This window comes from Balaenoptera borealis, assembly GCF_965194805.1.
Source record: "Balaenoptera borealis genome assembly, chromosome: 5".
Lineage (NCBI taxonomy): Eukaryota > Metazoa > Chordata > Mammalia > Artiodactyla > Balaenopteridae > Balaenoptera > Balaenoptera borealis.
The window spans coordinates 139,621,156-139,645,211 of record NC_138862.1 but is presented as its reverse complement, the minus strand read 5'-3'; the positions used below and the strand labels follow the sequence as shown (position 1 = coordinate 139,645,211).

Genomic DNA, 24,056 nt, shown 5'->3' with positions numbered 1-24,056 from the left:
GGACATAGTACAAAAGCTAGATTTTGACCTATGCAGAAAGAATGTCCAAGGGGGCTCAGTTTCCAGAATTTAGCCTGGGACATGTAGGGGAGGGGAAAGGAGGGAGCGGGAGGGAGGGAGGGAAAGGGGGAGGGAGGGGAGAACGGAGGAAAAAGGAGAGCCAGGGAGAAGGCTGGGGGCGAGGTCTGGGGAAGGAAGGGTGGAAGAATTAGTGGTGGAAGGAGACGGGGAGACTGGCGGGGGGGTCAGGGGGGAGGTAGAAGAGAGCCAGGGGAGAGAACTGACATTTGCTTAGCATTCATCAGATGTCAGGCAGTGTGCTTTCACATAAATTACTTCATTAAATCTTTACAAAGTCTCTGCAGGTTAGATGTAGTTTAATCCTCGATTTTCAAATGGAGAAAGTGAGTCTCAGAAGTGTTAAAGAACTTGTCTGAGGTCCCAGAGCAAGGAAAAAAATGGCTGGACGCAAACCCTCATTTGCGTTCTGCCAAAATGCTTGTTCCTTTCTCAGCATCCTGTTTACTGGTAGCATTTGTCATTGGATAAGATGAAAGCAGTGGGCAAAGGAAGTCTTTGGAACAGCCTTTATTTGAGCTTGTGCATGTGCTGAGGCTCTACTCTCAGTGATGGCGATGATCTGAGGAAGATGACACTTGGAGAATTATAAATTGTAAAGGCAGTGCCTGATAAGGATACCCTTAGGAAGGGAACTACACACTTCATGAGAAGAAGCAGCCTCAGCAGGAACTATTTGGAACAAGCTAGTTTCACTGTTCTGGATAAAATCATAATCTTGACAGGAGCAGTTCCATTCCACACTGGGGCATCCATAGCAACGGTCATTCTCCAGCCAAATAGTTGGCTTGCTTCACATCCAAATATGCTTCTCCCTATCCAGCAGAACTGACCCATTTATGAGACTTCAAATGGCATTTTCACGTTTTTCCTTCTAGAAAATCCAAGTGAAACTCAGAGACCCACAACAAATCAGGAGGTACTGGTGCATGACACATAGTAGGCAATCAATCATTAGAGCTGAAACAGTGAGTGAATGTTCAAAGCTCTCTTGGAGAAAATGATCAATTACTTTCATCAAAAAATCACCGATGTGTTAGGAACTATATGGAAATAGTATTGCATGCAATCGTCAGCTGTAATTGGTTTGGGTCTAGTTGGTCTAACTCTTCATTATTGAGATGATCACACTGCTTAGGGCCATGTTTCTAGAGTTTGTTCTCTGGAACATCTGTATCAGAATCACTTGGGATCCAGCCCATATCTTAGGCATCAGGGCCTTGAAATCTCTATTTTAATAAAAGTCCCTGGAAATATGTTATTCAAACTAAAATTTTAGAACTACTGATACAAGGGTTAACCCGATGTCTCTGTTATACAATTATAGACCTGGGGCTGTCTTTAATAAAATTTAGGTGCTAGCCCACTTAGGTATAAATTAGCTAGGACTCAATCTTTTATTGTTATAGATTCTAGAGCAATATTTTTCAATCCTTAATGCATGCAAGTCACCCAGGGAGTTTACTAAATGGTAGATTCCCAGGCCCCATTCAAAGGGACTGGGTTAAGTTAGATTTTCTGCATTTCAAACAATTATCCTATGTGATTCTGATGCAGGGATTCTGCTAATTTCACACTGAATATAGAGCCCCTCTGGAAAACAATATTCCTGTCAAATAGTTAAGCAACCTCTGAGAGGACAATTTATTACTGATTTTACCACCTCTTAAGGCAATAAACTCCATCTTTAAGTAGCTTTAATTTTCAGAAATTTCTTCTTACGTTGTATCAATATAAAGTCTTATGTAATCTGTCTATCTGGTTCTCTTAAATAGAACTACACAGAAAAATTTAGTCCCCAATATTATTTTTAAGAAAATATACTTGACCAATAACTTAAGTGTTTCTCTTCCCTCTAGATCTCTGTTTTGCTTCTTTAGGGGAGAGTGGGGAGGTGAGGAAAATGTAGGGATACAAAAATGTATCTCTGAGCAGACAGCAAGGGCCTCTGCTACTTGTATAGCAACAGTGTTTAGAAAATCAAACACCTAGAACTTGGAATTCTCATTTCCTAGCATAATATCACAACACACATAAACAGACAAAGAAAAACCCAAAACATGTCATTCTGAGCTGCTCTGGATATGGGAGAGTCCTGTTTGTCAGCATAATGGTGACGAGGGGAAAGGTTAATAAGGAATAAGGTGAGGCTGATTCACATGAGACAGGTGCCATTATGGAAGAATCACTGGGGACCCCCAGTTCTCCCAGGTGCTTGCTCTTTGCTGTCCAGTTGCAGACCTGCCCAGGGTGGGCAGCTGGTTCTTACAGCCACTAAAGTCAGCTCTCAGGAGTAGGTACAAAGACGGTAACTAGCTGGAAAAATATGGACATGTTTCCAGGCATTTCACCACGACTTTCCCAAATCCTTGGAGCTTGACTATTTTATCCCATATGTATGCTTTTAAAAAATATTTTATTTTATTTTATTCATGGATTTCAAAGGAAATTAATTACTAGTACAGTTTCAAAAGGCAGCAGGAATGGATTTGGACATGAAGGGAGGGGTACCCAGAGTGGCCACGGGGGTATTGGAGCTATTACTGAAAACAGTGGGATTTGGGCAAGTTAAAGAATCTGTGTCCCAATTATTCATTTACAAAATGGGGATAAAATAATAATAAGTAACTTTTAGCATTGTTTGACTACTAGGTAAGGAAACATAACATGTGTTAATTCCTAAACACGTGTTGGTACATAGTCAGTAGTCAAAAACCAGAATGTCAGTCATTATTATTAACATCAGCAATGGTAGTGCTAGTTTGCCAGAAAGACAATCATGAACAAACACCAATTAGTTCTATTTGAATGGTACTTAAAATGATGACTTAGGTCAGGATAAGCAAAAAGGGTGACTACAAATAAATACATTAAATCCAGCAGGTTGCCTTTGCCTCAATTTTCCCATTCACTTAGGTAGGGAGAGATTGAATTTTGGACCTAGGGGAATAGAAGACACGAGTCTTAAGTGATCTGCTTCAGACACATGTACTGTTGCCATTTTTCTTAGAGAAGGTTTCTTTTCTTTCTGCTACTCTAGCCAATTTTAGGATATAAGAGTCACACACCAGAAGTCTTGCTTTGTGTACATGTTTTTAATAATACAATATTCAAATTGTTTATGCTTTGTGGTGGGAAATAAGAACAGGGTGACTCCAGAATGTGAATTCAATATGTTTTCTAAGAACATCTGGGATGATAAGCCCTGAAATGTTCTTAAACATAAAATAAACCTGAAGAGAAGGCGTTTGCATCAGTACCACGCCAGCATCTGAATTTGGGTATTGGTTGAGATGTAGAAAGCACTATACGTTCTAGACTGTCTCTAGCTCCCTAGCTGTGTAATTGCTGGGGATTTATTTATTTTTCCTCTGCAAAATGAGAATGAAAACACCTGCTCTGCATAACTCACAGCAATGTTGAGAGCTTTAAAGAAAAATAATTAAAGTGCTGATCCAAAGCAAGCTGGCATCCCTCTCACAAATCGGAGCTCTGAAGTCTCGGCTTCATTTTGGAATTTTCACCGGTCTACGCAAGCGCTCCTGAAAGAACAGCATAGAGGAAGGATACACCCAAGGTTTTCTTCCTCGTTTTGAGGCCAAAATAGCTCAATGTAGTTGCGATCTCATATTCCCCAGACCAGTTTTGGGTTCCAGAACCACGAAGTAAGATGGCTGGAGGAGAGACATTTACACAGGCACAGAGGCGGCAGCCTCAGTTCAGGTAGTTGCCTGAGTCCCCAGAGACCAGGTGGACCTCCCCCCTCTCCTCCTACCATGCCAGACACTCAGTCCAGGTTTTTATTTCATTAATAAAATATTACCTCACTTTTCTTCTGTAATCCAGAAGCGTGAGGATACATTTGTTGCAAACTGCATGCAGATAAAGGGGGGGGGGGCTTCCTTTCGAAACTACATCCTCTGAATAATAATTTTTGATCTACTATACATAACCGTAGTGCATTTCTTGTTAAAACAGCAAGCTTTTTTTTTTTTTACCAAAATGAAAACATTCATTTCTTTATAAATAGTTTAAATAGTTTAAATACATATTTCATACCAAGGATATAAAAATAGTGTCTCTTTTGTTTTGATAAATAAAGACATATTCATTTACATGGCAAATAACGTGCAATAGCTGACCACTGGCCACCAGCTCTGTGTGACTGATTGTCTAGGAGATGACATGCAGTGATAATTGTCCCTTTGCCTCCTACATTTGAGAAATAGATCAGCTGGAGCTGTGCACTCCCAGGGCCCACAGTTCTATAGATACTGTTCAGGAGTGACACGCAGGCACTCAGGAAAAAACTTTACTGCACTTCACAAAAGCCACCTAGGACAAAATGAATCCACACATTCTTTGTCTGGGACTTCTAGCTGCTCAGACCCTCAGGGTCTTTGGACTTTTACCAAAGTCTGTCAAACAGACCAGGAAGTTAATGCCTGTACAGGAAAATGTTCCTATTCTGTTTCCAGGATCCAGGAAGTGTCTGCTACAGTCTGGAGGTGTTTCTGCCTTTCCCCGACTCCTCTCTTCCACAGGTCTCCCAGCCTTGCCCAGTCTTCACGCTGCCAGAGGCAAGAAAGGTAAACCAGGGCTGTCATGCAGTGGTGGAGCTGAAACTGGCAGCTGCCTCACGTGCCCTAATATCATACGTTTATGGCTTTAGTATCTTTCACTTCTGCTGGGCTTTTGACAACTTCCAGGGGAAAGTTCTCCGAGGGTTCAGTAGAGATGGATGCCCTTCCTTCCTGGTCCCAAGATCCTGGCAGGTTTTCCAGACTGAAGGAACTCATGGCTCCTTGGTCCAAGCTGCCCTCCTCCGATCTGCTTGGGAGAACCAGGTGCAAAGATGTTTCTGAGGAGGAGCAGACAGAGGAAGAGAGAGTGGCTGAGATGGACTGCAGAGGCATCAGCGTCGTGTCTGACTGTGGAGAGATGCACCTTAAAAACTGCAGATGACCTTCTTGGACAACCTGGTAGTGGGCAGGTGAATAATCAAGGTTCGGAGAATGATACAGTTCACCGCCTGCGGGATTTTGCTCGTAAGCGCCAGTTCGCTGGGGGCTGCTCCCCACAGAGGAGGGATCCACACTCCACATGTCAGGGGTGACATTCCCATGACAAAGCTGGGCTTGGGTATAAGCGGCTCCACCTGCTTGCAAGTGTAGACAGGGTTGGTGCGTGCTCCAGGTCATCCTGGTCTGTAAGCTGGAGGGACACACAGAGGTGGTGTGCAGAGAGCAAAACCGAGCGGGCTGCTGGGGGGACACGACGTGTTCTAGAAGTTGCATCACAGCCCTCATGTCTTTACCTAACTGGGACACCTCCTGAGTCAGTGTCGTTACCTGTGTGGACAAAGCAAAGCAAAAGGCAGCAGTCAAAGGAGCATGACAGTGATTTCAGAGCAGTGAGGAAGGGAAGTGAGATTTCTCAGTAAGAAGGTCTGGAAGGCTGCTTCACCTCCAACTCCAGCCAAGCCCAAAGGGTGAATGGGAAGGCTAAGCACCTGATCTAAAGCCATCCTCTCATTCTGCGGGAACCTAGAGAGACACACATAGTCTGGCCTTCTTTTTAAAAAATTTTTACATACATTTTTTTAATTGAAGTATTGTTGATTTCTAATGCTTCAGGTGTACAGCACAGTGATTCAGCTATACATATATATATAGTCCTTTTCAGATTCTTTTCCCTTATAGGTTATTACAAAATATTGAATAGAGTTCCCTGTGCTATACAGTAGGTCCTTGTTGATTACCTATTTTATAAACAGTAGTGTGTATATGTCAGTCCCAAACTCCTAATTTATCTCCCCTGTTTCCCCTTTGGTAACCACGAATTTGTTTTCTATGACTGTGAGTCTATTTCTGTTTTGTAAATAGCTTCATTTGTATCATGTTTTTAGATTTCACATATAAGTGATATCATATGCTATTTGTCTCAGTCTGACATTCTTAATCAGTGATTTGGGGGTTCTTGGACAAAATTAGAAGTGTGGGTCCATCATCTCTTGTATCTCTGAAATACAGACAGTGTCTTTTGCTTCCCTTCCTCTGAGTTAGAGGAGTGCTCTGTGGTGCACACCCGCCATCCAAGACACCTCAAAACAATGTGGAGACGTGAGTAGTATTGTATATAACGCACTCGGCACGCTGCCTGCCCAGGGTAGACACCCAGTAAATGACAGCTCTCACTCCTGCCATTTCTGGTCAAGATCAACACTTATTCAGAGACATACTGGCCTTCAGGGGTAGGGAGGGTGGTTAGAAAGAACTCACAACAGATTTGCTAGGATTTGTCTATAGAAAAGGGAAAGCTGCAAAATGAGAGTTAGAAACGAAAAGATCTTCAAGGCGGGTCAGTCCACGTAAGCACTGTGGGGAACGCTGGAGGGCTGGGGTCCATCAGTGAACCGGAACCCCACGGAATTACAACCCCAATTGTGCAGTGTGTTCTTTATTCACTTTTCTAGGTGAGGCATTTAGTTTGTATAAGACTTTCAAGGGAGACATGACCCTCAGACTCGCAAGAACCGCTGAAGAGTCTTCATTATCCGCTTTACACTTAAACCAATACTGTAATTCACCGGAGGATTTATTTTCCTAATAACCACATCACTTTTTTAACCATGGAAGACCACCAGAAAATTGAACTTGACTTATATCCAGCTTTTCTGGATGGTTTCTATTCTTCAAAGTGAGGAAAACCTATATTTCAGAAAGCAGGCCACACATATATTTTCTAGTCTTTGGTTAGATTCATAACGCTAACACATAGTGTAATATTTTGCCTTCATTGCTATAAGACTGTATTTTGTAAAGGCCTTCCCATGCCCTGATTTTACTATCATGAACCACAAACTCCAATATAAGCAGCTGAACCCACTGGCTAAATACCATCAGAAAACAAAACAAAACAAGACAAAAGGGCAGTTCAGTTTCAATGAAGCCAAAACCAAGATTGCTGTTTTGGGCAGACTTTTTTCAATATTTAAGTATACATTCCTAACTCATCCAGTAACTTCATTCAGTCCACTTCCTATAAGTGCATTCTGAAACTAATTCTCCATGGCAGGCCCATCAGGAGGTAGTGTCGCTCAAATCAGGCATTTTTAAAAGACCAGAAGGAGGTTTTTCCATGGTTCAGGCAACCAACTGGTAACACCTGCCTTGAAACTGCCAGGCCAAAACTATTTCTGCCTTGCTGCTAGCATGGAACTCGAGGGACCCTATCGAATACTTGCCCAGGCTTTTCAGCAGATCTAAAACTTTTGGCAACAAAAACTTATCTCTGAGACTCACATTTAAGAAGTGAAACAGTGAATCTGAGAAAGAGTCTATGTGTTTTGAAATTTTCACTGCAGGTTGTCAATTTCATAACTTGCCAAAACTCAATTCTAAAGTACACGGGTGACAAAAATCATCTCTGGATCTCAGCACAGCAGACATGCACCCAGGGGTTCTATCTTGAGTTGATTAGCCCTTCTATCAAAATTTCAGAAGAGAAAGTTGATACTAAATGAGATGTTTGAAGGATATATTAACCGTCCCCTTCCTGTAGGTTGTCTAAGTTTAATGCCTGTATCAAATTCACCAGGGTACAGCTCCCAGTAAGAATGCTTTCAGTCGGCCTTAGCATTGAATAAAGACATAATCTTTGAAGCGCAACTTTGCGTTTTAGACACAGCAACAATTATGTTATCCAATAAATGAGTAAATTTATAATACAACAAGCTTTTAGGTCCGTTTTCCCTATTGGATCTACAAACAACACTAAGATCAGCAGGGACACACCTGTAAAGTGGGGACACTAAGGCCCAGAGGTTAAATGACATTTTAAGGTCTCTTATTTCATGAATGACAGTTTTTGGTCTGGAATTCGAGCCTTCTAGTTTTGGTGCTGTATTACAGTATATTAGAGAAGACATAGCTTAAGAGTTGAGAGATTTTTGCTAATGTGGTCAGAATTTGTGAAGAGCACGGATGATACAAAAAGGAGCCTTGTGTAAAAGTTGTCTGAAATGGGTTCATTTTTTTTTTTGACTTCACACATAAGCAATGTCACATGACATTTGTCTTTGTCTGACTTACTTCACTTAGTATGATAGTCTCTAGGTCCAACACAAAACAGAAAGAGACTCACAGACATAGAAAACAAACTTATGGTTACCAAAGGGGAAGGGTCGGGGGGAGGGATAAATTAGGAGCTTGGGATTAACATATACACACTACTGTATATAAAATAAACAACAAGGGCCTACTGTATAGCACAGGGAACTATACTCAATATCTTATAATAACCTATAAAGGAAAAGAATCTGAAAAAGACTCTCTCTCTCTCTCTCTCTATATATATATACACACACATATACATATATATGTATGTATAACTGAATCACTTTGCTGTACACTTGAAACTAATACATTGTAATTAAAAATAAAATTAGGGCTTCCCTGGTGGCGCAGTGGTTGAGAATCTGCCTGCCAATGCAGGGGACACGGGTTCAAGCCCTGGTCTGGGAAAATCCCACATGCCGTGGAGCGACTAGGCCCGTGAGCCACAATTGCTGAGGCTGCGCATCTGGAGCCTGTGCTCCGCAACAAGAGAGGCCACGATAATGAGAGGCCCGTGCACCGCGATGAAGAGTGGCCCCCACTTGCCGCAACTAGAGAAAGCCCTCACACAGAAACGAAGACCCAACACAGCCATAAATAAATAAGTAAATAAATAAAATTAAGAAAAAAAATAAAATTAAATTAAATTAAATTAAAAAAAAGTTGTCTGAAATGGTAATTCAACATCAAATAAGTAAATAGTGTCATCTCTAAAAAAATAGGAGACACAGTAAAATTTCTTCACAGCAAATTATATGAATAGAACAAGACCAAAAAAGTTTGTACAGGGACGTCCCTGGTGGCCCGGTGGTTAAGAATCCGCCTGCCAATGCCAGGGACACGGGTTCGAGCCCTGGTCTGGGAAGATCCCACATGCCACGGAGCAACAAAGCCCGTGCGCCACAACTACTGAGCCTGAGCTCTAGAGCCCATGAGCCACAACTACTGAGCCCGTGTGCCACAACTACTGAAGCTCGTGTGCCTAGAGCCTGTGCTCCACAACAAGAGAAGCCACCACAATGAGAAGTCTGCAACGAAGAGTAGCCCCTGCTCGCCTCAACTAGAGAAAACCCAAAGAAGCAAAGAAGACACAGCAAAGAAGACCCAACGCAGCCATAAATAAATAAATAAATAAATAAATAAATAAATAAAAGACAACATATGCTTTTAAAAAGAAAAGGGTTTGTAATAAGGGAAAATCTGGAACTGGGCAATATGTTAATAGACATATTGCTGATGAACTATTTTTTTCTAGCTTTCAAAAGAAACATATTTTCTTATGGTTGAAATACCTTTCCAAGGCCACGTTCTTGGCAATGAACTTTTCCTCAGCATTTACCATAACTCTGAAGCCATAAACTTTGAATGGGACTCCAGAGTCTTGATAGCTCCAGGAATGTAAATAGCATTAAGATTTTCAGAAAACAAAATTACTATATTAGCTTGAACTAAGAGGAGCAAAGAACCCAAGGAAATAGAGCTTTCTTGAGCTCTAGAGGGTAATGTTCAATTTACATCAGGGAAGATTTCTGTCACTGTGTCACTGGGGACACACCCCTGCCCCTTATTAAAGCTGCATAGGGAATTAATCCTTATTAAGTAAGGGATCTCTCCCTTTGTAAGGACAAAGCCAGCTCCCACAGGAGAGATGGCATCTCCTGAGGGTAGAGACTCTGGTGTCACTGAAGGTGACAACATACTGCTACAGAGAGTAAAGTTTCACAGCACTTTTGTTTACTGCTTCCTGCTCGCCTTGCTGACAAATTCATTCTAAAACAGGAAAGGCTTTATTCTTAATCAAATGTAGAAAGCAGAGAATGCAAAGTCTCTACTTTCTAAGGGGGGTAGGGCTCAACGCTTTTTCACAGCAGTTAAGAAGACGGGCATTTGCTAAAAAAGGTTGTTGGAACTACCTTATGAACAAGGCACTGTCTGTCCACTTAAAGAGATGTCTTCAAAATACAACATAAACCCAGAATGCTGCAGAGATAGGTCAATAAAAACAAAAAATCATTCGGATCCAATGAGCCAATGTTTTTCCATTTACTTCAACAGTTGTTTACACTTTTTAAATGTCTTCTGTCACTCATATTAGAAAACAGAGCAGGTATTACGAAGCCCTTCACAAGTCCCACTTGGTTTTTATTTTTTAATCATTAACTTAATTTTTAAAAATTGAAGTACGATTTACAATGTTGTGTTTGTTTCAGGTGTACAAAAGTGATTCAATTATACATCTATATATTTATATATTTTTTTCAGATTCTTTTCCCTTATAGGTGATTACAAAATATTGAGTACAGTCCCCTGTGCTATACAGTAGGTCCTTGTTGGTTATCTGTTTTATAGTAGTGTATATATGTTAATACCAAACTCCTAATATGTCCCTCCCCTCCCTTTCCCCCCTGGTAATCATAAGTTTGTTTTCTATGTCTGTGGGTCTACTTCTGTTTTGTAAAAAATTTCATTTGTATCATTTTTTTAGATTCGGCATTTAAGTGATATCATATATTTATCTTTCTCTGTCTGACTTCACTTAGTATGATCATCTCTAGGTCCATCCATGTTGGTGCATATGGCGTTATTTCATTCTTTTTTATGGCTGAGTAGTATTCCATTGTATATATGTACCACACCTTCTTTAACCATTCATCTGTCGATGGACGTTTGGGTTGCTTCCATGTCTTGGCTATTGCGAATAGCACTCCCACTTGGTTTTTTAATGGCCCGTTTCCTACCTTTTCCCCCTTGCACACCATCAGTCTGAATACAGTGGGGGTCACATCACACTGCCCTTGTGAAGGCTGTACCTCTGACTGGGGTCTCTTGTCCTTGGCCCCTTTCTGCCTGGTAAGTTTCTCTCCCTTCAAACATCTAATCCCTCATTTCCTCTGAAGAGCTGTTTCCTGACTGGTCATTGATACTCAAAGAGCAGTTTGAGCATCGATAGGACTGTCTGTCCCAACCAGGCTCTGAGTTCCATGAGGGTAGAAGTTATTATTTACCTCAGTGTCTCCTGGACTCTGGGCAATGCCTAGAACACAACATGCACTCAGTAAATCTTGAATGTATAAATGAATGCAATTCCTGCCATTTTGAAGGACTTGGTACTCATAGTGCTTTCAATTTTTATTTTATGTTATCTCATGATTTTACCATAAACATCATGGGGGAAAGATTCCTACTACAAAACTATGTTGGGAAATCTGAAACTTGCGCTCTTCACCCCAAGTAAATATGTTAAAAGTAAGTATTAAGACTGTTAAAGTTTTGCATATAAATTTCCTGAATCAAATCCTTGGGTGTTTCCCAGTTTTAAAGAGCAGGTGGCATTTCCACCACTAAGAATCCCTTTTATTTTACTGTGTTTCCTTCATAATTGTAGATATAGGTCTCTTTTGGCCAAGACTTCTGCTATTTATCTTGCTGCTCTGTCACTTGTCCCAGCATAAACTTGATTTCCTTGGGTAGTTTTGATTCCCTGGGGAAATTTCTCCTGTTTGCTGACTCCCATATCTCATGAGTACATGGTGAGTGCCAAGTGACAAATTCGATTAAGTTAGTCAGAGTTGTTTTATCAGCCGAAATTTGGCAAAGCCTTTTGCATCCCTAGTTGCCACCCTTCATGGCTATTTTATTTATTTATTTATTTAAATTAATTAATTAATTAATTTTTGGCTGCATTGGGACTTCGTTGTTGCGCGTGGGCTTTCTCTAGTTGAGGCGAGTGGGGGCTACTCTTAGTTGCGGTGCGCAGGCTTCTCATTGCTGTGGCTTCTCTTGTTGTGGAGCTCAGGCTCTAGGCACGCAGGCTTCAGTAGTTGTGGCACACACGCTCTAGAGCGCAGGCTCAGTAGATGTGGCGCATGGGCTTAGTTGCTCCGCAGCATGTGGGATCTTCCCAGACCAGGGCTCAAACCCGTATCCCCCTGCATTGGTAGGTGGATTCTTAACCACTGGGCCACCAGGGAAGTCCCTTCATGGCTCTTTTAGATGTGGCCTTCTGATTATTTCTACTTCCAAATACAGTAGATAAAGAAACCATAACTTAATACACATTATTCTTTTACTTGTGTATTAAGTTACACTTTCTTTACCCATTTTTTTCCCTCTCCCTTCTCATTCTTCAGTAGATAGGAATCCATCGGTCTGGAATTTAAAACTGTTAGCCAAACCAGTTCACCATTACCATCTGTGTAGGCAATTGTTCACATCCAAGATTTCTCTAGCCTTTCCGAAGTCCCAACTGTTAGGAAGAAGAAGTGATGAAAACACCATCTGTGTATCCAAGTAATTCAGTGTTCTAGCCAAAACTTTGGAGAATCTAAAGACTATTCCCTTCTCTGTTCTCCCAACACCATGCATTTAACCGACAAGTCATTAGCTGTTTAGAAGGTTTGCAGGCAGTGTATTCACTCTTTTGAGCAGCATCTCCCATCACGAATAGAAATACCTGTGTGATAACTGATTTGTCAACTGCCCACGATAATCCACCCACTGATCTTTCCATACCGCTAAGAAGGGAATCACAGAGTGCCACAATTTTTTTATTTCTGCCATATCCAGGTTTCCTCCGAACTTCTGTTTGGTGCAGAAATAAATCACTGTCGCCTACATTTCCAGAGTACCTGGGTTTCTCCTTTCACGTTTAATTTGTTTCATTCATGTGACAGTACTTCTCATCCTCCTGAGTCATATTTCAACAAGGGCTTTGATGTGACGATTAAATAATATGATGGATGTTAAAGTTTATTCCCCACAGGATTGGTATTATGTCAGAATTTCAGGTGTCTGGATTTGATAATGCAACACAGGCATTAAGCTTAGTTGAAACTTTGTGGTAGGGAATACTAACTCAGGAAACACTGAGTCCAAAGAAAATAAAAGCCAGTTATCTCTGTAACTCCTCTTCAGCCTCAGCATGGAGAGGCAAACCATTCCTGTTAACACTTTTACATAATTAATATTGGAAGAAACAGAGTCTCCACGTTTTAGCATTGCCTTGTGTGGATCTTTCCAGTAGCAAATAGTAACAGCAATAACCAGAGCTTTTGAAAAATTTTGATGAAGATCCTGTATCCTGTATAAGTCTAAGGTTTGAGAAATTGCAGTCAGATGGATTAAGAATTTTCTATAAAGGATGAGTGAGTCAAAATACAATGATGTGCAGCTTGGTGTTGGTAAGAATTGAGTAAGGACCAATGTGGGGCAGGGGTGGGTGTGGGTACGGTGGTCTTTATCGTTCTTTATAGTAGCTCAAGGCCTTACACAAATCCTGCCATCTATAAATGTTTGTTGATACATGAGTAATTTAATAAATGGTAAATTGCATGGCTAATTTCTTACTATGAGTTTGTTATTTTCATTTGAACTTAAATAACTTTCTTCAGTCTCCCTGAAATAGCACTGCAAGACACAGAAGTAAGTATCACTATGCATCTAGCAGGTAAAAATGTCTCATATGATCTCGGTGTTTCATGGAAGTCCCCACCACTTCAAAATAGGAGATTTTGAAAACACTGTGTTATTACATGGTTTAAAGAATCCATCTGTGATGTTGGTGACCTGTGGTCCCAATAACACTTTCATGGCCAGCTTTTATATGTGCATTTTGGTACAAGCACAGATTTGCTTTTTTAGTGTGTCTTTGAATTGTGCCTTTTGCAAACAGGAGTGTGAGTTTCATAATGAAGCCCAGAATGTGTCTTTGACAATATCTTTTGTTTCACATAGAAAATAGCTTCCTTTCGTCTTCTGTTATTCTCGTTTTACGTTTCTCAATCTTAGCAATTGGTATGGTATGATTCATGGACTCTGAGTATAACCGAAACTTCAGTTGATAGAGAAAAAATGTGATTTCCATTTCTGTGCATTCAGTGAGCAGATGGGGAATGCATCTGTTGATATAATCTTCTTAGCTTGAGGAGTTCTTGACCTGTCACTCAATTTTTGCCAAACATGTACACATTTTCCTGCCAGACACAATTTTTCTAAATTCAGGGATACTAATTACACCAATCCTCTCCCCCTGCCATGAGCACATATACATTTTTACAAACTCTGATTCAGGTAATTAAATGGTCTTTCATTTAATCCTTTGTTATGTTGCATATTTATCATGAGATTCAGACAAGTTCAATCAAACTCCATCAGCAGGCAAAACAAAAAAGATGATCGGCATAATTTCATCCTTGTGTCTTTTGCTTCACAAAGCATTCAAAAACAAGTGACAGTCTTTTTATTTGTCAGCTAAAATAATAATCATACTCGGCACTTGCATAAATTTCAGACAAATGAAGATCTCAGGCCCATTACTGATGAAAGTTATAAATCTTTGCCTACAGCTGTAGAGACTAGAATGTTGGGGGGTGAAGTGGCTTATCTGAGGTCACATAGGAATAGTCAAGGGCTTTGCTTTTGCAGGTGCATCTAATGCCTCTCAAATTATAAGAGAAGAATACAAGTCTAGCATGACCAATACAAAATGACCAATTATAGTCTTGATAGCAGTTACTCCAGTGGTTTCACTGAATTTCTGCAAGCTCAGGTCATTGGACACAACTGTATTACTTTAGCTGTACTATGCTAATCCATTATTTATCAACCCTTTGATTGCTTTCCTCTTCTTCATTCCTGCTTCCTGTGACAAAGTTTGATTAGTATCCGAACTGCTTTCTGGCTAAGGGATCCTCACCGCTATCATGAACACCAGACAAAAGTCTGTCTCCTTTCAGAATACCAATTGCATAGGGCAGTGCTTGTCAAGATTTAACGTATACAGGACTCATGGTGCTCTTGGTTCCAGCTCTCAGAGTCAGATCAATAATTCTTATTCTTATGGATATAGTTCCTATTCTTATGGATCTAGTCCCTTTGGTTAACTCTTCATATACTGATCTTTCAGTAAGAGCCTAAAATTGACTCTAACCCACTTTTTTCAATTCCTTTGGCAAGTTTAGAGTTGGAGTTTTTCATTTGTTTAGATCTTCTTTCTTTCAACACTGTTTTGTAATTTTCTGTATACAAGTCTTGTAGCTCCTTGGTTAACTTTATTCCTAGGTATTCTATTCTATTCTATTTATACTATTGTAAGTGGGGTTGTTTTCTTAATTTCTCTGATGGTTCATTGATAGTCCATAGAAATGTAAAGGATTTTGGTACCATGCAACTTTACTGAATTCATTTATTAGTTCTAACAGACTTTTGGTGGCACCTTGAGGGTTTAGGGTCTTTGTTCTTAGCGGCTCCCTGAATTTGAGACCTGTCCGTGTCTCAAAGCAGACGATGTCAGTGAGCACCTAGATGCAGGCGGATTAGAAACCGACACCCAGGCAGCAGCTGGGAAAGTATGCAGTCCAATCCCTTTGAGGGAGAAACTGAGAGATGGACGTTTTTGCTGAGCCTGGGTATATAGCCATGGGGGTGCTTCTGCGTTCTTTAAAAACTGCTTCTTTGTTTACTATAGTCCCATGGGGCTTCTGAACACAAGTCCCATTGGCTTACAGAGCTAGGTGTTTGGGGGGCCCATCCCTCAGGTAGGAACCTTACAAGTTGGGGGCACTAGATGTCTGGTCCAAACCCTTCAGTCTCAGGGAGAAGCTGCAAGTTGGGGGTTCCCTCCTGATCGCCTGATGCTATGTCAGGGATGGGGTTTATGTGTGACACAAAAGTGTGTCTTAGCGGCCCCTATCTGTTTCTCTATGGGCATTTTTTCATTCACCTTCTGGGTAGGAGTCACCCAGCTAGTTTCTGTATTTCTCTCAGAGGGAATTATTCTGTGTGTAGCTGTACATACAGTGCATCATCCATTGGAGGAGGGAAATTCAGGTGCTTTCTGTGCTGCCATTTTGGAGCATTTGTTATCTATTTTATGTGTTTTAATCCATTGTATTTCTTACCTTTACTGAAGCTCAAATTATCCCATCTTTGGCCACTGGGAGACTCTTCATATTGGCTCCTGAGTTCTTTCAACATCATACTAACAGGGTTTGATAGCTTTCTTGCTGTGCTCTGAACACAAAGGTGTTCCAGACTCATCATGTATATTTCATGCCCCAGAATTGGAAACAGCCATTCATACAAGAAACTCTGGTTTCCTTTAGTGGGAAATTATATTTCAAGACCATACTTGAGGCACAGAAATATTTACTGTTATTGGGCTAGCCACTGTTTTTATTCCTTTTCTGTTAAAAGAGTTTGGAGATGTATGCATGTTTATGATAGCACATCAGCTCATACTAGTGTTTTTAACTCCATTTCAGGACTATAGGGTTCTTACTTAACATTTTTCCATATTATATTTATATCTCCTTTATTCTAAACTGTGAATTCTGGTTATTGAGGTACAGAGAATGATATAATTAGGATATGCCATAATTATAGGCATACATCATTTTACTGCACTCTGCTTTATCATGCTTCATGGGTATAGCGATTTTTGTTGTTGTTGTTTGTTTTGTTTTACAAATTGAAGATTTGTGGCAACCCTGCATTGTCAGATAATGGTTAGTATTTTTTAGTAATAAAGTATGTTTTAAAATTAAGGCATGTACATTCTTTTTCTTAGACATAATGCTATTGCACACTTAATAGACTACAGTATAGTGCAAACAAAAGTTTTATATGGACTGGGAAATCAAAAAACTTGTGTGACTCACTGTATTCTAATATTTGCTTTATTGCAGTTGTCTGGAACTGAACCTGCAATATTTCTGAGGTGCGTCTACATTCATTTGCTTTACCCTCCCTCCCATCACTCATGCAAGTCTCAGCATATCAGTACAGTCTACATGACAAATTATGATTATTGAAAACAGTTAAAAAAATTTTTTTGGCATATTCTATTATCATTCTCTCTTCACTCCTTTCTTTAAAAAGTGGTTCTGCTCTATTTACATTGTCAGGGCATATGGCCCTTGACAACGTATACTCTCTCCCATTTGATTTTCATTTAGATTTGGTACTATAAATAAGTACATATTTAATGCTGATGAACTTGTCCTACAACAGTTTTTTTCAAGTCATCTTGGTTTTCTGAATCTTGTTCTCTAGGACATTCTTCAGGAAATGTATATGGGAATAATATTCCCTGAGTTCTTTCGTATTGATAACAGTTTGATACTTGACGATAATTTTTGCTGAATAAAAAATCCTTAGTTTACAATTTACTTTCTCAAGAGTCTTATATATTTTGTATGTAATTCCATCTTCTTGCATAAAGTGTTGCTGTCTAAAAGTCTAATGATAGTCTAGATTTTTCCCTTGCAAGTCCTTTATGAGATCTTTTTTGGCTAGTTGCCCAAAGGATTTTTTTTCCTCTTACTTTAAAGTCTAGTAATTTCACTATAGCACATAATTTCAATATGTAATTTCATTTAAAAAAAAGTTTCAGGAGAATTTTATTGGATTATCAATTTTAGTGTTTGTTAGTGTAGAAAGCCTAAACTTGGCTTTCTTCTTCAGAGACTTGTATTTTTTGTATGTTTGATCTTTTTTGTGTATCTTAAATATTTGTCACCTTCCCTAAAAAATCTTCTTCATCTAGATTTGATGCTTTACATTTTCCTTCTTTTTCACCATCTGTTTTGACAATTTGTTTATTTGCTCTTGTGTTGCTTCTAATTTAGTCAATTTCTACAGTGATTTTTTTCTCACTTCTAATTTCCTCTTGAATTTTTTTTCTAACCCTAGAGTTCTATCATTTCATGAAATAAGAAAGAAGACCTTTAAAGGATATAACGTTTTAAATTTATTTAAAGCACATCTGAAATATGGGAACATGTTATTATTTGCCTAATATGAATAACAGTTATTTGCATATCTGTTGTATAAATTTCTATATGTTTAGTTCATGGTTAAAAAGGAAAAACAAAATATTCAGTATGCACACTAGAGTCTTATTTTTATAACAATACTTATGTGCCTTTAATTTTAAAAAACCCAAATATTTTACATGAAAAAAAGAACTAATTTTCATCAATTCTTTCTTCTTTATCTTTGGTTATTGTATGTTTCAATGACCCATTTTTAACCACTGCCAATCAATATCCAAAAAAGCCTGCCAAGAGGTTAGGTTCTTACTGAATTAATGCAGAGACTTTTCCTTCACTTTCAGAGAAGCTGAGCCATGAACGTCGCAGTGAGAAAGACTGACCCAGCGAGGTCTAGAAGAACACTTTCATGGAGCCATGGTACCTAAAGTGTGTGTCAGGGCTCTAGAAAGAGTCTTCTTTTAATCACTGGCAGACACCTTCCCCAGTCAAGTTTCTGGTACTGTAGCTTTAAACACAAACACGTATTTCCCTAAGAAACTCTTTAATAAATGTTATTTGAACACAACTCTTCATTTCCAAGGCTAAGGAGATTCAGTTTAGAAAGTGAACTTGCAGATCACCAACTGAGGCCAGCACAGGACTGTAGTAACGGTATCTTGTACCAGTGATTTGATTTGATTTTAAAGATACATTGAAAAGGTCAGTAAATTACCAGTGAATTTCTCAAGCCCCTGTCTCTCCTTAACACTCTTTATCATTTTATTTGCTTTACTATGCACTCCTTTTTTTTGGTTTGTTTTAAGATTTGAAAATGCTAACATGTGCAATAGTCATGCATGGGAAACATATATGGGAAAACATATGGGAAATGAATAATTTCCTCTTGAATAAACATAGAGTATATTTTATCAGGCTTTCTTGAAAAGCTCTTTCTGAAATTATCCTATCCTAAAATTAGCTGTCCACGATTTAATCAAGCCTTAGATTTAAGTATCTATCTGGCCAATTTAAGGACTCAAAGGCTCACATCTTGAGGTAGGCTTCTGATATTTCAGAGAGGAAATCTTTTCAATAGAGACCAAGGATGGTCTGCTTGGAAAGCTAACCCTCCTGGGCTGGACTGAGGTCTTGTTTCCAAGTCACTTGCTGCATGTGTGATTTTCTCTGGACCTCAGTTTACTCATCTGCAATAGCAGCATGTCCATATCAGGATTTCTAAAGTCTCTTCAAACTCAAAACTGAAATCCCATTTCCCTCTTCTATTCAAAGTCCTAATGCTTAATGGTTAAAATGGACATAATGCATAATCCAAGCATCTTTTATTCATTCATCAACCATAAATATGTGTCTACCATGTGCCAATCGATAACAAAGGGAAAAGCAGATAAAGATTCTTGTCCTCCTAGAACTGACTTTCTAATGGGGGGCGGGGGTAGAGACAATGAAAATGTAGATAAATAAACCATGTGGTGTAGTAGGGGTTTGATACGATTTTGAGGGAAAACAAATTTGGAAGTAATTTTGGGGAGAGGGGGCTGCTATTTTAAAAAGACTGGTCAAGGAGGAACTCATTGAGAAGCTGACATTTGAGCATAGACTTGAGGGAGGGAAGAGAGCTGCCCAGGCAGATGTCTTGGGGAAGAGGCTTCTGAACAGAGAGAAGGAATACAAGACCTTGAGGTGCTTTTATAAGCTGAAACATTATGATGGACAACCTCTGTTCTGGAAGTATCATCTGTAGGACACAGGGGTCATTTGTCATTGTCTTTGAGAAACTAGGTTAAGAGGGGGGGCAGAGGCAAAAGAAGTTGATTGTGATGATGAAGAGTCTGGATCTCACATCACTTGAGTAAAGTTTCAAGGAAGAGAGAACATTTACAGAAGGAGAAAATATGCTACAGAGTGGGGAGGAAGAGAGAGATTAGTGACCTTCAAAATTTAAAGTATTTCATTAAAAAAGAGCAGTTAGGTGGCTTTTTCTGTTCTAATCAAGAGCAAAAGAAGTAGGAAAAATGAATAACAGGTTTTACAGTTATATCAGCTAAATATAGCGAAGAGGTTTCTAATAGCTAAAGCAATTGAGAAATGAAGTCGGCCACTGTTTGCATGGTTTGCTGTCATTAGGAACATTTGGAGAATTTTTAAAAATAGAGATGCCCAGTGCCAACTCTAGGGGTTCTGAGAGTCAGTCCATGATGGGCTACAGGAAAGGTTATTTTAAAAATATGTATTCATTATTTTATATATTAATTTATTACACATATTTATAATCATGTAAAAAATATATTCCCAGAGAATTTGAAAGCACAACCAGGTCTGGGAAGCATTGCCATAGATTTCTCTGGAGCATGGTGAGATTCTTACTACAGAAAATATTCAGGTAAAATAATTTCTTGCCAGTAACCTCAGAAAGAAAATTCTCACATTGGGTGAAAGTCAGAGTAGGTGTCCTCTAAGATAGCTCTCAATTCTCAGATTTCATGTTTCTACCACATTATGAAACTGTAACAGTATGAAGGTAAAGTTGCATAATTATTTGTTTCAGGACAATTCTTTTACCCCTTATTTTTAACAATTGATTATTTCAAATCCTATCCTATCCTGTGGTCATATTAGCACAAAAAGGAAATTTGACTAATTTAGTATTGATTTATACATAAATCAACTGATTTACATATAAAGACTAATTGAGTATTGATTTATGTATATTGTGTTCATTTCTAATTGTGCACAGGTGAATGGAAAGTGTTGGTCCTCATTTCTCTAGGTGCCTTATTGTTCTCTAATAAGAAGATTGAAAAAAAATCCAAGCCTCCCCAAGTTCATGTTTATTTATTTTCTAGTTCTGAACATTGAGTTACTTGAGATACGGAGCATTCTCTATTGCACTTCAGTAAAGTCTGAATACTTTAAAAATAATAAGAATAATTTTGAGGCAATTCACAGAATTTTTTTGGTGATGTAATCCAAGTTTTTAGGAGTCGTGTGCTCTATTTGCGGAAGGAAGAAATGTGCACATGAAAATAATATAAAACTTTATAAAACCAAATGCTGAATGGCAAGGTTGGAAAGCAGGTGTTGAAGTGCAGAAAAGGGACTTAGGAATTGGGATTCATCGTGGAAGAGTCAAGGAGATTCACAGGAGATTGGAGTTAGAATGAATGTTAAAGGAATTGGAGCCCTTTTGAAAGATCTGTGGTGTTCTCATTTTTAAAAAAGGGGAAATCCATGTTAGCAGGGAGAGGATAGGAAAGCAAAAGGCTTCTGCCAACCTTTCCAACTCTAGGATCCTAAAAAAAAATTCCAATGTCATTCGTAGTTGTTGGATTGGATTAATTATTGAACTTAATTTTCCTATTGATGAAATGAAAAATGGCAGAGCTAAATGTTTTTGAAAGTTTGCATCAACTTACAAACTTTTAGGAGGTATGGGGTTTTTAAAAAATAACCAGTAATTCTGAAACAATCAGTTAGTGGGCAGTTAATAACTAGCTACCAGCAACTGGCTAATTTCTAGGAATGAATAATTAATAACCAATGGTTTAATTTGAATTATCCTATACTTGTTTGTATACATAGTAACTCATTTTACTAAATATTTCCATTTGTATCTCTAAAATAGATCCACTTTCCAACCAACTCTGCCCCTTGGAGGCTGGCTTGTATGATCTCCATCAATAGGCTCATTGGCTCTTTGGCTTCTGGCTGGGTTTGGCCATTGAAGAACACCATCAAATCAGAGGGAGGCAGGAGAGGGAGGTCAGGGCATGTGTTTCTCTGGCTGCTTCCCTGCAGGGTTGAAGTGGGCAGGTCACAGAAAGTACCAACGAAAGATCATGGCTCCTGTCACATGGCTTTCTCCATCCAGCTTTCTCTGACTCAAGATTCTGTAATCATTCTCTACTCTGGCCCTGAGGACCTAAGAGTGGTAGTGAACTTCTGTTGACATTGCCCCAGAGTGGGAGGGTCTGTTCCATCCTTTGTGGTTTCCCTACACTCTACTAACTCCTGTAAATACTCCTTTTATTCAACTCATCGCAAATTGCTCATTTGGAATGTGGCATTGGTCTCACTTGGACACATAACTGTCATATCCGTTTAGTCCCTCTATTCAAAGATGAGAAGAGGCCCATATATAAGTACTCCCAGGCAAAGAGGACAAAAATCGTTGGTCTCCAAAAGTTACATACATTTAAAATCTACACCTCACAGGACAAGCTTTTGAGTGGCGTATTTTTTTTTTTTTTTTCTTTTGAGAGAGCCTCACTATTCTTGAGGGTTTATTTTAATTAATCTACTTATTTATTATCAGTAAAACTCTCATGAGAGCTACAAATCTGCCTATGCATAGAGGCTTGAGAACCGGAAAATAATCAAAAAATGTCCCACAAATCATTAATTAGTTGGATATATTCCAGTTTAGAAACCTGTGTCCACAAAATGCAAGACTAATATCAACAATACATATGTATTAAAATGAAAAAGCATAATGGTTTTGCCAACAGTTTAAATGGACTTTGTTTTTCTACGTCAAAAAGTGAAGTATACAGCCTTTGCTTATGTCTTGCTTTCGAGAAATGATGGTCAAGTACTATTTATGATCATGAAGAGGAAGAAAAGAGACTGTACAGTCAGATATTGGGATGGTCTGGCAATTCTATCAGTGTGTTTCTGTTGAATCAACTGTCGATGAAAAGATATAATGATAACACCAATTCAGAGGACTAAAGAATAACTTTACCATAGGGTATTACTCATGTAGGTTTCCTTGTGTGAATTTCTGATAGAACCCTGAGTTTTCATAGCCATTTAGGAAAGTAGTAAAGCAACTCTTTTTTTAAATTGAAGTATAGTTGATTTGCAATGTTGTGTTAGTCTCAGGTGTACAGCAAAGTGATTCAGTTATACATACATATATATTTATATATTCTTTTTCAGATTCTTTTCCATTATAGGTTATTACAAGATACTGAATTTAGTTCCCTGTGTTATATAGTAGGTCCTTGTTGTTTATCTAAGTAAAGCAACTCTTAATTAAAGAACAACCTGTTATTACTATTCTATTTATTTGACTGAAAGAGCCTTCACTGATCTAGTGACACAAATTTAAAACTTATCTGGGAGCTTTCTCAAATATAACCTAGAAAACAACTGAGATTCTCTCTGTTTTTCAGCAGAAAACATTTCATTACCTGTATGTGTTTGCTTGGTTATTGTATGACACATTTAATTGGGGATATATTGGCATTCAATCTTAAGCAAAGGAAAGAGGAGACAAAATTTTCCTATTAATGTTTGTGTGCTGTGGTAGATATTACTAGTGCTTACCAGTATCTAGTTTTCTGTTACTTCTGGGGTACACAGAAAATTATACTTTTTTATCTCTTGAAATTAATTGTATCAATGGAATTAGTTCTAGTTAATGAAATGTAAACAGAAATGATGTGTATATCTTTTGAGCCAAAACAATTGCCTGCTCTCTGCTCTTAAAAGGGAGCATAGCTAGTCAATGACATTCCAGGTAGTGGTGCCCCCTCGAGCTAACTAATATTAGGCGTTTGCTTGAACAAGAAATAAATTGGAACCAATGTGGTTTGGAGTTTGTTTTTTACCTCAGTATACTTTACCCTGTAACAATGCCTATCTGAGAATAATGGGACTCTTCAATATTTCAGAGAAAGTTACTAGACTTTTTTGAGGAAGTTGCAAATGAGAAAGTTAAAAGATATTAAAAGAAGTTAAAGGATGTCGATGTTACAAAACACAATTTGAAATTGGACGTATAGTCTTAGTGACTATTATAAAATGATGCTTTAAAGCCTTAGGAAAATAGTGGATCTAGGGAGATAACTGGAATAGCTATTTTTAAGGAACATGATCTATGATCCAATTATGAAATGTGATGTAAACACAATCGTGTTGGAAAAGAAGATGCTTTTCTGTCAGTCTCCATAGCAACAAGAACTTGGACTCTAACATGCTAGAGGCCAAGTTGATATGTGTAGATTTCTCAAATCTCTTAACAGTGTGTTAATGTGTCAGTGAAACAAAGGGCTCCAGATCACTCAGTGAGATTCCCAGCAAAGTA

The 24,056-nt window shown here is 38.8% G+C and overlaps 1 protein-coding gene across 1 annotated transcript in view; it reads right to left on the bottom strand.

The window, feature by feature from the left end:
- Window positions 1–573: 573 nt before the first annotated feature.
- The window catches only part of KCNH8 (potassium voltage-gated channel subfamily H member 8), a 272,237-nt gene continuing 248,754 nt past the window's right edge, over window positions 574–24,056 (bottom strand). Inside the window, exon 15 of the mRNA XM_082392854.1 lies at window positions 574–5,429. Coding sequence (XP_082248980.1) covers window positions 4,731–5,429 — 699 coding nt within the window. The 3' untranslated portion in view covers window positions 574–4,730. The remainder of the gene's footprint in view (window positions 5,430–24,056) is intronic.